Source organism: Maniola jurtina, chromosome 11 (genome assembly GCF_905333055.1).
Source record: "Maniola jurtina chromosome 11, ilManJurt1.1, whole genome shotgun sequence".
In the NCBI taxonomy this organism is placed as follows: domain Eukaryota; kingdom Metazoa; phylum Arthropoda; class Insecta; order Lepidoptera; family Nymphalidae; genus Maniola; species Maniola jurtina.
The window spans coordinates 6366784-6381909 of NC_060039.1; the positions used below are offsets into that span (position 1 = coordinate 6366784).

Here is a 15126-nt window from a genome sequence, read left to right on the forward strand (position 1 = left end):
CCCAGAAGATGAGCTTGACAAACTAGTAATGCATTAAAGTATTTTTACAGCGTAAGGTTATGATATAAAAAGCATACGGAGGTCGCCTGGTGCATGCAAGCATACAAAGGTAAACTTAGGAAGGTGGTGGCCTGCATAGAGGTCGATGAAAGGTAGAGGGCGTGGCAGAATAACGAGAACGCCGTTTGGGATTCCCAACCTCACTTCATGAAGCCCTCGGCAACCTGGGCGGTCTACTCGGCTTCTTTAGCGAGCTTGGATGGCTGGAGTGAAGAATTCAGCGGGAAGGGGCGACGCACGCACAACAGACGAAAACTGCGCGTGCGGAAACCAGCCCAGAGAGAAAAAAGAAAAGAAAGAACATACGGAGGTTCGACGAAGACAGAGCAATCGTGCGGAAAGCAAATATTTGTAGGATTTTGGGACCTGAAATAAGGAATTGTCATTTCAATCTGGTCAAGTGTGTGCATAAGCTTTCAGAAAAGTTCTTTTTGCCTAGGTACAATTTTTTACTGTAAATCCGTAGACTTTCAGTCTACTGATTTGCTAACTCAGTGTCTAACAGTGAATGATAGCCTCCATTGAACATTTTCTACGGAAAATTACTTTTGTGCCACTGAGACAAGCAGCAATGTAGAATCAACCAATGTCAAATGAGCTAGCTCGGTGGTTATCATTCAGTGTTAGACACTGAGTTAGCGAATCGCTCCGCTAATCTGAGAAGTTATTGAATTATTTATAGTTTATTTATTGTGAAATAAAGTCAGATAAATTATTTTGCGACAAGTAATTTGTAGCTAATTGCCATTTCGAAAACAATATCTTGTAAGTAGCGAGTTCGCAACAAAGGAGGAGAAACATAAAAATAATTAATTAATATCAATTAAAAAAGAAACAGGGGCAGCATCTAAATCGCCTCTCACAAGTCTTTTACGGGACTTATCTAATAAATCATGTTCGCGCGTGAGGGTAGATCCAGATTTATTTTTATTTATTTCACTCCCCCAAGATTTAATACAAAACATCGTCCGCAGTTTCCACAATTTCACGCTTATTGTTTTCCCATCCGTGATTTATGGTCAAGTAATAGTCGGCGGTATATTCTTGCCCGCAATAAACTTTGTCACCTAAATCTTTGCTCTAAGCCTATTGCGCGGCCTTAACCACGTCACACAAAATACATTGCTGCGAATTACAGGTTCACCATCTCATAAAACTGAATGGAATGACAATAAACTTGGTAAACATGCCTCGTTACTCTCAATTGTGCCACATACGCTAGTAAGCTTGCTTTTCGGAATGGATTTTCTACGTACATTACAGAAAAGTAGCAGAGCTGACGGTAGGTATGTCAAGAGTGAACCGGCATCTTTTCTCATTCAGGCAAGCGTAGGCTGCATCATCACTTGCCATCAGTTTCATCATCATCATTCATGCATCATCATTGCTGCCAAGGGCTTGTCTAGTTTAAAAAAATTGAAGTAAAATGAAATTAACCAGTTTTTTTCAAAATAACCAAATGAAAGTTTTTCAAAGACTAAACTATTAAACATTAGAATCGTTAAGCACTCCTTAAACATCAATGGTTTAGGCCGTAGTCCACCACGCTGGCAAAGTACAAATTCGAAGACTTCTCACACCTTTGAGAAAGTTTGGAAAACTCTCAGGTACACAGGTTTCCTCACAATGTTTTCACGCGCATAGCTCCGAAAAGTTAGAGGTGCATACCCGGGATCGAAATCGAAAACTATAAATCTCTTTAAACACAAAATACATTATTTTGTGCTTTAAACACTTTTGCTTTGATGACCATAATGACAGGTGATATATTACTCATGACGATATCCAAAAATTTACCGAATGATTCCCCAAAAAACTGTAATCATAGAGTCCAATTCCAGCAGCACCTAATTCAACATCACTATCATCGTGTATCCTCGGACAAGTTCGGCAATTATCGGGGGAGCGATGCCGTTATCATAGTATCAGCTTACGCAGAAACCGACTCTCGCCTATTTATTTTTATGTCAGCAACCGTCATTATGAGACACTCCATTAGCTTGGATTGTGATATCTCGTTTTCGGTAGGTGGGGCGCGATTCGGTAATATGACGATTTTGTTTTTGTGCGGCCTTTTGATAAAGGATTTAATGAAAATGATGAATTGTTTGCTGCGAGGGATATGTTATTATGTGATACGCGTATAATTGACTGGCTACCAAAAAATAATATCCTACAAAATCTCGTGTCTGTCTTTTTAAAGCCCAGGATTCCTTTATCTAAAACTTTTATTAGAGCTGGAATAATAATGAAGCCTGCGACTTCATCCATATGTAGGTAGTTAGGTTTTAAAATCCTGTATTCTCACAGGATTTAGATTTCCGGAACAAAAAGGATCATATAGCTACGAGTATGTCACAGGGAGCCGCTAAATTCAGTTGGCGCAAAACCGTGGCGTCTAACGGTTGATGATGATGGTGATCATGTCTCCAGGATGCAAGCTATCTCTCTTCCAATCTTTCGTCAATATCATTGAAGCAGTTGAGCGTTGAAAGTTGGCGGACAGACAAACAGACACACTTTTATATGAATTAGTATGATTATAGCTAGTAAGGATATTTAAAAACTAGCTACAAACACTTAAAAAAAATTCAATGGCCGCCATTTACTCAAATCATTCGTTTTTGAGAAAATCGCGAAAAATACATACGGATCAAAAATACAGAACCTTCATATTTTTGTACACGTTTATTTTTAACCGTATACCTATATACTAAACTAGCTGAAGTTCGCGACTTCGTCTGCGTGGATTTAGGTTTTTAAAATCCCGTGGGAACTCTTTGATTTTCTGGTATAAAAAGTAGCCTTTGTCACTCTCTATGCAAAAAATCACACCAATCGAATCCATCATTGCTCCGTTAGGGTGTGATTGAAGGATAAACAAGCAAACACACTTTCGCCTGTATATTATTAGTATGATATAATATAGGTACATTTGTACATTAAAGTCTGTTAAAATAAAAAAGTACAAATAAACTCTAAAATATTACCTAATAGGGTTTTAAAAGTTTGACTTGTCACTATAAAATTATGGAAAGCCTGACAAATTCAATATTTACGCTATAATAATGGATTACATTTAAGAGGGCTCTCTCCGTCACTCGTTTCCACTCGTTTCATACAATCGTAGTTCCAGTTTCATTTGAATATTAAGCAACCAAAGTCCATGAAATTTTGCAGACATATTCTAGAAACTAATATCTATGTCTGTGGTTTTCCAGATTTCTGTTAAAATATTCGGTTTCATAGTTACGCGGTCTTAAAAATTTTCATACAAATCTTTGAGCCCCTGTAATTTTAAAACTACATATTTTTAGAAAAATCTAAAACACCACAGACACAGATATTAGTTTCTAGAATATGTCTGCAAAATTTCATGAACTTTGGTTGCTTAATATTCAAATGAAATTGGAACTACGATTGTATGAAACGAGTGGAAACGAGTGACGGAGAGAGCCCTGTTAAAAGGTGTAATAAAAAACGTCTTTCCGGTCGGTGGTCGCACATGATGTCGCAGATGTACCTATCCACACAGAAATAGCGACAATAAATAAGAAAAACCGGTCAAGCGCAAGTTGTTCTTTCACTTAGTGTTCCGTGTTAAGAATATCAAAAATAAACAAAGTTCTCGATGACTTATTGTTTCTCTTCGGTACTTGCAAAATTGTTATCCTTTGGTGCCCATATTATAAACTTCTTTCAAAATTTCAGGAGATAGGAACTCACCAGTCGTAATAAGTTTCTATATTATAGCATTTTATTTCAGCTTTTCACCGCACTAATACCTATTATAAATATGTGAAAGTGTGCCTGTATGTTTGCTAGCTTTTCACGACTTGTCTGTTCAGTGGTTCAAACTTTTGACGAAGCTTGTATCTCAGAGAAGGACATAGACTACTTTTTGTCCCAGAAAAGCAAAGAAAGAAAAGAAAGAAAACTGTTTATTTGATTACCAATGAGCCTTGAAACTAACAAACAAACGAAGCGGTACGAACAAGTACGGGCATTCATTTGATACAGGGATATCTTGCATCCAGGAGACAGATGACGTAGATGAAAATCAAAGACCAGACCCACAGTATTTATGAAAAAGCCGAAACTTACAAGGCACAGCCATCATCTAGTATTAAATAGTGTCTGATTAAATATGACAGACAGACAGGCAGATAGACACGACATGATTCCATAAAGGTACCTAGCATGTGAGGCAAGCAACCGCGATGCGCAACCGTGACATATTATTTAATTTTCTTATTCGTGTACGGAACCCTAAAAATGACGTGCTTATAAATTGTAACTAATTTATTTTTACACCTTACTCCATATTGTTAGGAGCGTAAAATCAAACAAAGCGAGGAGATGGCTACAACGAAATTAAATATGGGGTTTCATGGTGCTACGTTTACTCATAGTAGGCTTTTATAGCTAAAAAGTATTAGGTAAGTATTACCTTTTACTTAATGCAGCAATTTTGTCTTAATGCAGTAAAAACTAATACTTAACTAATAATTTCGTGAGTTAAAAAATGTGCACGATTCACGTAATAAATTAATTCGATACGTTGTAATTATAGAGAGAGAGCCAGCGAGTGATGTAAAATCAAAGAAAAGCTAAGTACCTACCTACCTTAGAGCTAACTAGACGTCGATGCCTTCACGTTTTGTTAGAAGTTTCCTAGCCCGAACTGTATGTACAGTGATGAAACAAATAAAATTACTAACAAATGTTAGTACATTTGACGCCGGTAGCCCTAAAGTAGCCCTATTTTTCTTTGATTTTACATCCCCATAGCCTAATATGTGACTTATTGATTCAAGATCAAACCGAGGCTTCCGTCACTCTAGTTCACTCTGTCTATGGTCTAATGCAGTTTACTCTAGGTAGGTATACATTTTAAATTTGGAACAATCGTTCGGGAGCGAAACATCAAATAAAAGACAAAGCGCGACGAAACCGAATATTGAAAGTGTCGAGGGACACAGATAAGGAACGCGTGCTCCCTTGCCGCCACTTAGACCGTAATCTGAACACCAAAGCTCACTCCGATAAACTGCCATTAAAAAGCGTTCGATTTATTACACGACGATTTCCGAACGATTTATATGGACGTGCAAAGTGCAAAACACTATCGAATGCTGCGAGTATAGCAACTGTCGATATAAAGTGTCGTTTACTTAAGGATTCACTGTTGCCCTGTTGCTGTGTACGTACTCCTTTATAGCTCGCATTACGTATCAGTTTAAATGAAATACATTTTACTCTTTAACTCTTCGAGACTAAAACATCGGTTGTGTAGAAAATCCACTAAGATATTATAAAAGGAAATGAAATTTATTTCATATACAACTTGTGCCAGTTATGATACCATGGTATGGTATGGTATCAACTATTAAACTGCCATAATATAGTTTAGCCAAGTTAGCCTGTTTTCAGCCTAGAATTCACCATCACTTATCGCCAGATGACTGGTTCATAGTCAAGAGCTAACTTGTAATTGAATAAAAAAAGTCCGGTTGAAAATACGTCTTCTTAGAATCAAACATTGTTTTCAATATGAGTCGACATGGTTCTTTGCGTTGCCAACCGAATTCACTAACAAAATACTTGCTCTCAACACCAATATTTGCGAGTGTTATCTACTAGTGCCTACATTTACAAATAGCAAACATCATGCCATTTATATGCCGCATTTCCCAACCCTACCCTAGTGAAACTTAAACCGGATAGTTTTGCTTTTTATATTTGCCTGGCAATATTCATCACTCACCGCCCATGTCACTGATCAAATAGCATCCACAAAGGAGTCCCCAGATATTTCTGACAGATCTACCCTTGATAGATAGTTTGACAAACATACCACATAAATCGACGCGATAAATATATCGATCACTAGGTTTTGTTATGAATTATGCTATCAATTTGCTAGGAACGGCATTCCGAACCAGTGGTAGATTATTTTGACGATTCAAAAGCACTTGTAAAAGTTTAATTGAATAAAAATATTTTGAATTTTGAATTTGAATTTGAATTTGCGTGTTAGAGATAGAGCCCCTGAGGGTCAGACCTTGGTTATTTTATAAAAGCTGAAAGGTTCTCTGCGTATTGTCCCCAACACAGGAACGATCCGCGACTATGAAGTAGGCTTATGGTGGCTTTAGCAGATAACCGGTAACAGACGGCTCAAAGACTTTACGTTAAAGTGTATAGACTATAGAGTGTAATTTTTTATATTTTATTCGAAATAGTATTAGAAATCATGTCCATTACCAGACACTTAGTATCGTGGCAACCACCTACTATTTTTGATTTCTTTCTAAAGGTATCTATTATAATCCTGATCATTTAAGATTGATGCTGCCATTATTCAAGATTTCTCAGAAATTAAATAGACTACGACGTAGTCTGCATTCTGCAGGTAGTAGGTGTTCTGAGAAATTCATTTAAATATATCGAATAAAAACATTATTTATGTTTTAAAACCATAACTAGATACTTGCTCAGTCATTCGATGAACATCAAAATTTTCTATAATGCAATCGATACTTAGATACTTTTTGATGTTCAATTGTTGTCCGTGTCGTCTTATTTTTATCAAAATGCAATTTCCAACATCTAAATGACATTATATTTTATCAACGAAAGTTTCATTCACAATGCAAGTAGGTAACGAGTAACGACAACAAAACAAAAATGTATCACATTCACAATCCATAATATAAATAGATAATAGAAAACTTAACACGCCTCAACAGCTATTAGAAGAACAAACAACCGCTTCATACACTACGAATAGCCTGCAGTCTCTGTTATTATATTTGTGTTACTATTCTCGACGCTTAGTGGACGTGTTCACACTCGCTACCAATTACTGACACTAAATCATAACATTCAACATAAACATCCTTTCCTAGCATTAAAAAAAACTGAAAACACCAAATACAACTCGCTGACAGCCTGTAGCGAGCTAATAGTCGATCAATCTATAAATATAGATCAAGAATAGATGAGTCTCCTTTGCACTTGTAATATTTGAGGTATCAGGCACAGAGTTCACTGAATAGGTAGAGTTATCAGTGATGTGATGTAGTTTTTAGAAGTTTATAATATTATGCGTCCAAAACTTTTTGTGTGTGCGATATCATGCCATCAGTCTTCAGATTTTACTTATTTTATTATAAGTTCCCACTGAAAAAGTCATATTAGGTACAATGAACCTAGATTAGGGTCTATCAAAAATGTTAAAGTGACTCACTTTATCTCTTAAATGTCACTTGAAAATTATGGTTTGTAAGAAAAATACTTTGCATACATAACTACGAAATTTATTGAAAATTTAAAATATATTGTAATAAAAATCTATAATAATAATGTAATCAATCAATACATCAAAATATTTTTCCATCTAAGACGTTACGATAAGACGGAAAGTCATACCTATTCTTAGTTTGAAAGCATTATACCTACACTAAAAGAAAATCGGTTTTGACATCATCATTTAGCCAAAAGAAAATCGTCCACTGCGACTTTTTGCAGCGATATAATTTATCTAGTAGCGATACAGCCGCAAAAAGGTGGCGATACAATAGCAATTTGTCGCTGACCTCCACGATTTCGTATCGCTACTACTACTATTGCGATTCAAAATTGCCTTCAAGATACGCGCGGCTGTGTCTAACGTTCATAAACAAATTAATGCTAAAAAAACTAAGCTTTATCTGACCCATTTAAATAATTGTCATGTTGTTTAAAAAGACAGACGATGGCAGAAATGTCGAAAAGAGCTTGTGGTCTGTCCAACACCTTCCAACTCTCCAGATCACACTGAAGAAATTCAAAGGGATGCCTAAAGATAAATAGTCTGCAGTTGTCTGTAGTTTGCGCCCGTCTTAACAGTTTTAAGTTTAAAATACGAACTTACTGACAGGCTACGGCGAGCTAATAGTCATAATCTGTTTATATTTTTTTTCCGACGCTTCAGATATTTATTTACTCGGCACACTACCCGTATGAGAATGTTTACGCATCAATTTAAATCGGTTCTTTGTTCAGAAATACTCGTAAGTATCCTTACGATAAAAGAAACATAGTTACTGGGTAGTTAATACTGTTAATAAAAGTAAAGGGTTTTTAGTTTAGCGAAACGACTTAAAGATGTTGTCTCTATTTCTAGTGAGCTAATCGTAGTCCAATGATCATATTATTGCCTAATAAGTAGATGCCTAATACCAATTCCGTGCCAAGCGTCCTCCTCTGGGTCATGTTTGAATCCTTCACTCTAACAATATATTGTTCTGAACCATGAACTGATGTAGCTTCAATTAAGTACTAAGTACATAGGTTTTTGCCTTTACTAACTTCCAAGTTGGTCAAATCATCGACATTTACAATTAGCTCAGTATAGTTGGTACATCCAAAAAATATCTTTAGAAGATATATCATCAGCTTAACCATTAGGCACTTAATGAGTTAACAAATTGTTAAGTAGTTGTGAAGGCCATTAAAACAATAACCTAATAATTAAATCCCTGGTAGTTACGCGACGTTTCCTTTTCATAATATCCTGATCTCGGAAACACGGTGGCTGTGTTATTCGAAACAACGAAGCTCTGTCTTAAAATTGGCTCAGAAATCGGTAGACAAGGTAAAACAAACGGTCCTAATCTTATCTATAGTAAACTCAAACGCAGTAGCAGTTTGTCTTGGGTTCAGTACAAACATGATAAATGATTTCGGTTATAAAAAAGCGTTGCTCTATTTTGTAAACGAGTTCCGGTTGATAGGAGACGGATTCATTCCTTGATTAAGTTATAATACCTATTCACCTTGAGAAGTACCTGGAGAAGAAGAGAAACCAACATTATTGACTGTCCAGAAATCTAAAAATCTATTTCTTAATTTAAATTTATCTAATATTAAAGTTAGAAGCACTAAACTGAACCAAAAAATATAAAAGACAGACTTAACATAATTAAAAACAATGTTTATTAAAACAGCAAAGAAAAATTTAATTGCAACCAAAAATTAGAGGGCACATCGACAGTAACAATAAAAAGTGAAAGCAAAGCCACGTTTAAGCGTGCCATAAAAATAAAAATTAAATAAAAATGCTTAGGGTGGAAAACTTTCGGAGTGTAATTTTGCCGTACAATTATTTCTTGTTCTGGGCATATTCTCTTAATGTTACCTGTCCCTAGGCTATTAACCTAATCCAAACAGCAATGAAATATTATGTTGGTGCTCGTAAAAATATTTTAAATTAATTTTTGTAATTATTTCCTTACGCTCCACATTTCATGTAGGTAATGTTTGAACTTTGAACTGTTTTAGTGATAACGAAATAATTTAATTTGCAACTTTTTTTAAATATCTGATAAAACAATCTAGACTTAAAGATAATAATAAAATATTTAAAATATAATATAAACTATGCTTACTAAACAAATATAATATACAAAATTCATAATTTATTTATATGAATGTGTGTAGCTACGCCAATCTACTTGAAGTGAATCATATTTTTAAATTGTATTGTATAAACCTGTATCCAAATTGTTACGAATAAATGTAATAGACCTCTCACAATTGTAACAGCATTTTATTTATTGGAAGCACAAAGAAATCATAAGCCAATAAAGCAAGTCACCGCAGTCAGGTAGCGCGTACGTTTCAATTTCTCGAGGCATTTTATTTACAAAACTAATTATGTTTGTCTGATAGGGTATTAAACAGCTCCGGGTACCTCTTGATTCGATGACAGTTAATAAAGACATTCCAAACAAATTTAAAATCAGACTATTTCATCTCTGACTCCGTTTGATAATGAAGAAATGTTATTATGGTCTATTTATTTCGTATTAGAGATTGTGATTTAAAGCTGGTCTATTTAGACAAGTTATTAACCGCTACTCTGTTTTTCTCTTTATGTTTTTTAAGTGTTCATTAATCTGAATCTTCGTTTTATCAACAAGTGCATTATCAACCTAAAGGTTCACGTGGTCCATTTCCATTGACGGAAACTGGATTGCTAGTTTTTTTTTTGTCCAAATTTTCAATGTTAGACTGCATATTGATTTGATCTTTGCTGCGTGTAGTTGAACATATATAGGGAGATAGTCTTTTTGGATTATGATGTCTGTATCAAACATTGGACTAAAACTTCAGAAAATAATAAAACACAACAATGAAATGAAATACCTAAGTACTTAGTAAGAATATTTGGAATATAATGTATATAAAAAGGAGAATACAAGAAGAATCATCAAAAAAAACCCAAAATCCTAAGTATTCATAGAAGGATACTTTAGTAAAATGATAGACGGAGTTTGACAAACTCAAAATATTTTACGACTGAGCGCGTTGAAGTAATCTAAACAGTAGCGATAAATAATACTTCCCCGCCTAATTCCCAAGTTTAAGAAAGAAAGATGTTTTTATATTGTACTTTTTTTTTAATTTTTATTACTGTTGGCACGAACTTTGTCGGCACGCCACGTGGTTCAGATAATTGAAATGTCCAAACATTGGATTTATGTTGCTATGTTGACTCTATAATATCCTTGTTACCTATTATTAACACGAGCACCTATACTTTTAATTATTGTGATAATATAAACTACTACTACAATATCAATGGACGATTTTCTCTTAAGCAAATATCTCAAGATCATAAAAATCTTTAGTTACGTAGTAAGTTTAGTTCCGAGGCAAACTATAAATACTATGTAACTCAAGATGGATAATTCGAAAACAGGAAACTTTTTGTTTTTAATCGAATAAAATAAAATTGAATCAACTTTTCGATCCCAATTCCAGCAGCAAAGCAAATGCTATTATTTCCTAAACAAACCCTTATTACAAATATAATACTGTAAAAGCGGTCCCGGCATCCCTCCTACCAACACTAGGGCAACACAATCAGCCCCCAAGGGACAAGCTCTCGTAATTAGCGGCTGTTCATTTCTTAATTTCAATATTTAATTACAAAGGAAACTCGATGACTGCTTAGAAGAAAGAGACGTCATCTTCAGAAAGTCTCGAATCGGTTTTGTTTTATTCGTTTAGAATGAAGTAGTAGATACTTTGGCTTCTGTATTAATTCTTTGCATCTTTGTCTACAGTAACATCAAAGGATTGAAACAAAAATGTTGTTCAGTCTGTTCAATTGTTATAAGGCACAAAATTATTAATTTAACTTTCCAGAATTTATTTCATTTTATAAATAAGGTGTTTTTATAGGCTATTTATCAAAGATAATTGTTTCTGAAATTCTGAGTTCAACACATGATTAAGTTTTTTAGGATAGAATAGAATAGAGAATTTTATTCAAATAAACTTTTACAAGTGCTTTAAGTTTTACTTGGACAGTTAAATAATAACATTAATTATTATTTTCCCCTATAGACCAAAGTCGACAATCAACACATAAATCCTTTCATGCATTATTGAATTATACGTTATCCCATGCAAAATACATGAACGTGTTCCTCTTTTGAGGTAAGATATTATCTCCAATGTAACTTTATCTCTTTCACTGAAGAGCCTTCTTACGATTCCCTTTGTCGTAACTCTATTGTCAGTCTGGTAATAGCTCCCGTCATATTGTCGTTTTATTTCATGTCTCCCGTTCCTTTATGAAATTTTCTTTTTAACTATTACTTCCCAGATTCAATCACTCCTAGATAGGTAGTTATTTGTCTGCAAAGCTACTCTTTTTTTTTATTAAATCAGTAGGTCCGTCAAAGCGAGAATTAATTTCCCTTTGTGCCTAGATGTTTTCATTTCCCACTTTTCATTGGGCCGGTTGTGCGTTTGGCACGTTTTGTTTTGTATCTTTGACGGCCCCTGGTTCGGACGTTACCATTCACGCCGACTGTATTGGCGACTCTTTTGTAAAATTATACAATTTGTGGACAAGTGACCAACTCAGGCGTCTGTATATTGCTCTGTAACGCCCTATGACATTTGATTTAAATTGAACAAAATTACTGACTTCACAACAAATATAAATAAGAATCGAATTTTGAGAATTAAAAATTTATTGAATTTGTTTTATTATTCCTTTATGAAAAAAAGACTGACCCGTTTCGGCTTCTCCTTTTTTTTATGTCTACTTTATAGATACAACTTTCATGTAAAATCTTAAATTATCTTAAATTATTATATGTATTTAGATTTAATTAAAATAGCCGTAAAACAGTGGCATACATTTTGGTGTAAAGGAATAACCGCAATCGAAAAAACCAAAACAAGTAAAACAAATTAACAATGCATCAGTCATTCTGCAAATTAATATTAGAACCGGGCGCAGATCCTGGCGCCAAGTTTTTTCGCTTCCAACCAACAAAATGATTAAAAGAATTTAAAATTTTCGACCCGTAACGGATATAACACAAAACCGCTCCGCTTTGGGAAACGTTTCTGTTTTGTGTCGCTTTTAAAAGTTTAGTAATAGTTTTCATTTACAGTGATATGGTTCATCATCAATAACAATCGGATACTTCTGCTACCGTTCCCATCCGTTTGTTGTATTTTTTATCTCTAAACGCCTTTGTAGATTAAAAAAAAACTAATTGCTACCTGGCTAGCAACACATTTCGTTGGCTTCTAAATTAAATTGATCTAACTCAGTCAGGCATCAGATATTGTCGAGTCATAATATAAGTCATAAGCCAACACCGGCTTTTATCTATTTTTGGATCTAAAAAAACGATTCCATGTTTTTCATTAACGACCATTAAAAATAAATTGTTTTATTCTAATGTGCAGGGCACATTTTTAATTATTATGAACCAATAATATCTAATACTGACCAAGATGTTGTGAATTTGTTTTAATAAAAATTTAGATTTTAAATGTAGATTTTAGCACTGAAAAGTCATACTTAGAGTTATTATCGCTACCTACTTCAGTAAATCTATACTAATATTATAAAGAGGAAACCTTTGTATTTTTGTATGTTTGTATTGAATAGGCTCAAAAACTACTGGACTGATTTCAAAATTTCTTTTACCATTACTTAGAGGGATTTTTCCGAATCCGTATAGGCTGTATTTTATCCCGGAAAATAGATAGGATTTTTCGTGGTAGTGTCCACCCGTGCGAAGCCGGGGCGGGTCGCTAGTGGTAAATAATTTTGACGACTCAAAAGCACTCGTAAAAGTATTTGAATAAAAATTAATTTTATTCTATTCAGCTAATCAGCTGTTTCAAAGAATTTCAACTACTACGTAAGTTTTATAACTTGAGTCCATATCTACTCACTCTACAATTTTACAATTCTCTGTCTGAAATCGAGTTTTCCCAACCATTGGTTTTTGTGCGCTACTAGTAATATTAACAAAAGAGTTTAATAGCAACAAACTTCTTTCAATTCATTTTTTCTCATTGTGCAATATTTTTGCAATGCTTTGTGCTTTCAAGCAAAAAAAGTATAACACCCAGCGCGGTCTTGCACTTTTTAAATAAAAAAAAACTCGTTGACCGATTCACCCGCACTTTTCGCTTCTCTCTCTAGTCTTGAAAGTAAAATTTATAGAGTGTGAGCAAGTTTATTAATTTTAGGAATAGAAAAAAGTTATTTATTTTATCTGTCTTTTTTTCTTTAGTAAATAAAACTACCTTGGCTTGGCTAGCTGGGCCCACCTTGGCTTCGTTCGGACAGAATTTCTGAAAAGCCTCTCTTAATGGGAGTTGAGGTTACAGAATAAAATTAGGGACACTAACTTCTTTTAGAAGAAATAAAGTGTACAATAGAATAGTGTGTGTAATAGAATAGGTGTGATTTGAAAGATTGTAATAATGTGTATTATAATATATTCTTTTTATAACACGACTTTTATAAAAAAAAGTTAAAGATTAACTACACCTGTTAGAGATCCTGAGCCCTAAAAATAAACTGAATAAGATACAAGGAAATCATCAATTCTGTGAGTTGTGACTTTCGCAATATGTGATCAATTTATTTTCCAGTAACATCGCGTACCGCGTAGCGCGTCACTGCCGCGCGTCGCGGCAGGAGAGAATATCGTGCGGGGTGCTGCCGCGACGCGCAGTTCAGTTGCAGTTCAGTTCAAGTGCGTGGGCACCTTAAGTGTTATTGTTTGTTGGTGTGTATCACGCTGTAACAGAGCTACGGATCGACGTGATGTTTTGTATGGGTAATGGGTATAGCTATGGACTTGAAGAGTGACATAGACTACTGTTTATCCTGGAAAATGAAAGAGTTCTCGTGGGATTTTATAACTAAATCCACCCGGACGAAGTCGCCGGCATCAACTATTTGATTCATAAGCAGCTGAAAATGTATAGAAATCTATTATTATAAAAGAACCAAAGATACAGAATGGTTTCTAAAATATATATATCGGTATGGATTTCAATACTTGTGGGAATTTTAAAATAAACAAAAGTTTTTCATAAATCAAGATCGTAATAGTTACAGTCTGAGTACATCTGAAAATCTTTTGTTTGATCAGACTCAAACATCTGGATGTTTAACAGAAGTTCATAATAAAATATGATGAAAAAACACGTTAAGTCCTTTTGTATCGACCGCTTCTGTTTGTAACGAACTATGAATGAAAGCTCTTGATACTTCAATTTCAAAATTTACGTTCGCGTAAAATTATTTTCGTAGTAAAATGTTTAAAATAAATTAGCCGTTGTAAGCTGTTGATGTATTGTTTTTATCGCTTAATCTTCGCCAATTAATGGACAATGTTAAACCAACCACAAAAAATATAAATAGAACGCTCGAAGGGCTGCAGTGTAATACGTTAATTGCATTTATTTTATACTGCATAGAGAAAAAACAGTTAGTAGCCATGAATAATGTTCATACAATTTATTAAATGCCAGCTCCACCGGTTTTATTGTTGTGCCAAGAGGTTTAGATGTAACTTTGCAGATCAATAGCTTTAGCTATTTAGCTAATTAATTTCTACATAAATTATGTAGCTCGTATATTTTAATTTACCTGAGAAAATATGATTCATCCTTGATAAAAATTCCGTTAGCTCCATTATTCATTGCTTTTTATAAACTGATGATAAGATATCTTGATGTATA

At 34.4% G+C, this 15126-nt stretch overlaps 1 protein-coding gene across 9 annotated transcripts in view; it reads right to left on the bottom strand.

Annotated features, from left to right (window-relative positions):
* The window catches only part of LOC123869929 (dachshund homolog 2), a 194729-nt gene that overhangs the window by 119582 nt on the left and 60021 nt on the right, over positions 1-15126 (bottom strand). For 4 of the 9 annotated variants that reach the window (XM_045913027.1, XM_045913025.1, XM_045913024.1 and 1 more), the window contains one exon: positions 8883-8894. The exons of the other annotated variants lie outside the window; for them this stretch is intronic. In XM_045913027.1, coding sequence (XP_045768983.1) covers positions 8883-8894 — 12 coding nt within the window. The remainder of the gene's footprint in view (positions 1-8882; positions 8895-15126) is intronic. 9 annotated transcript variants of the gene reach the window in all.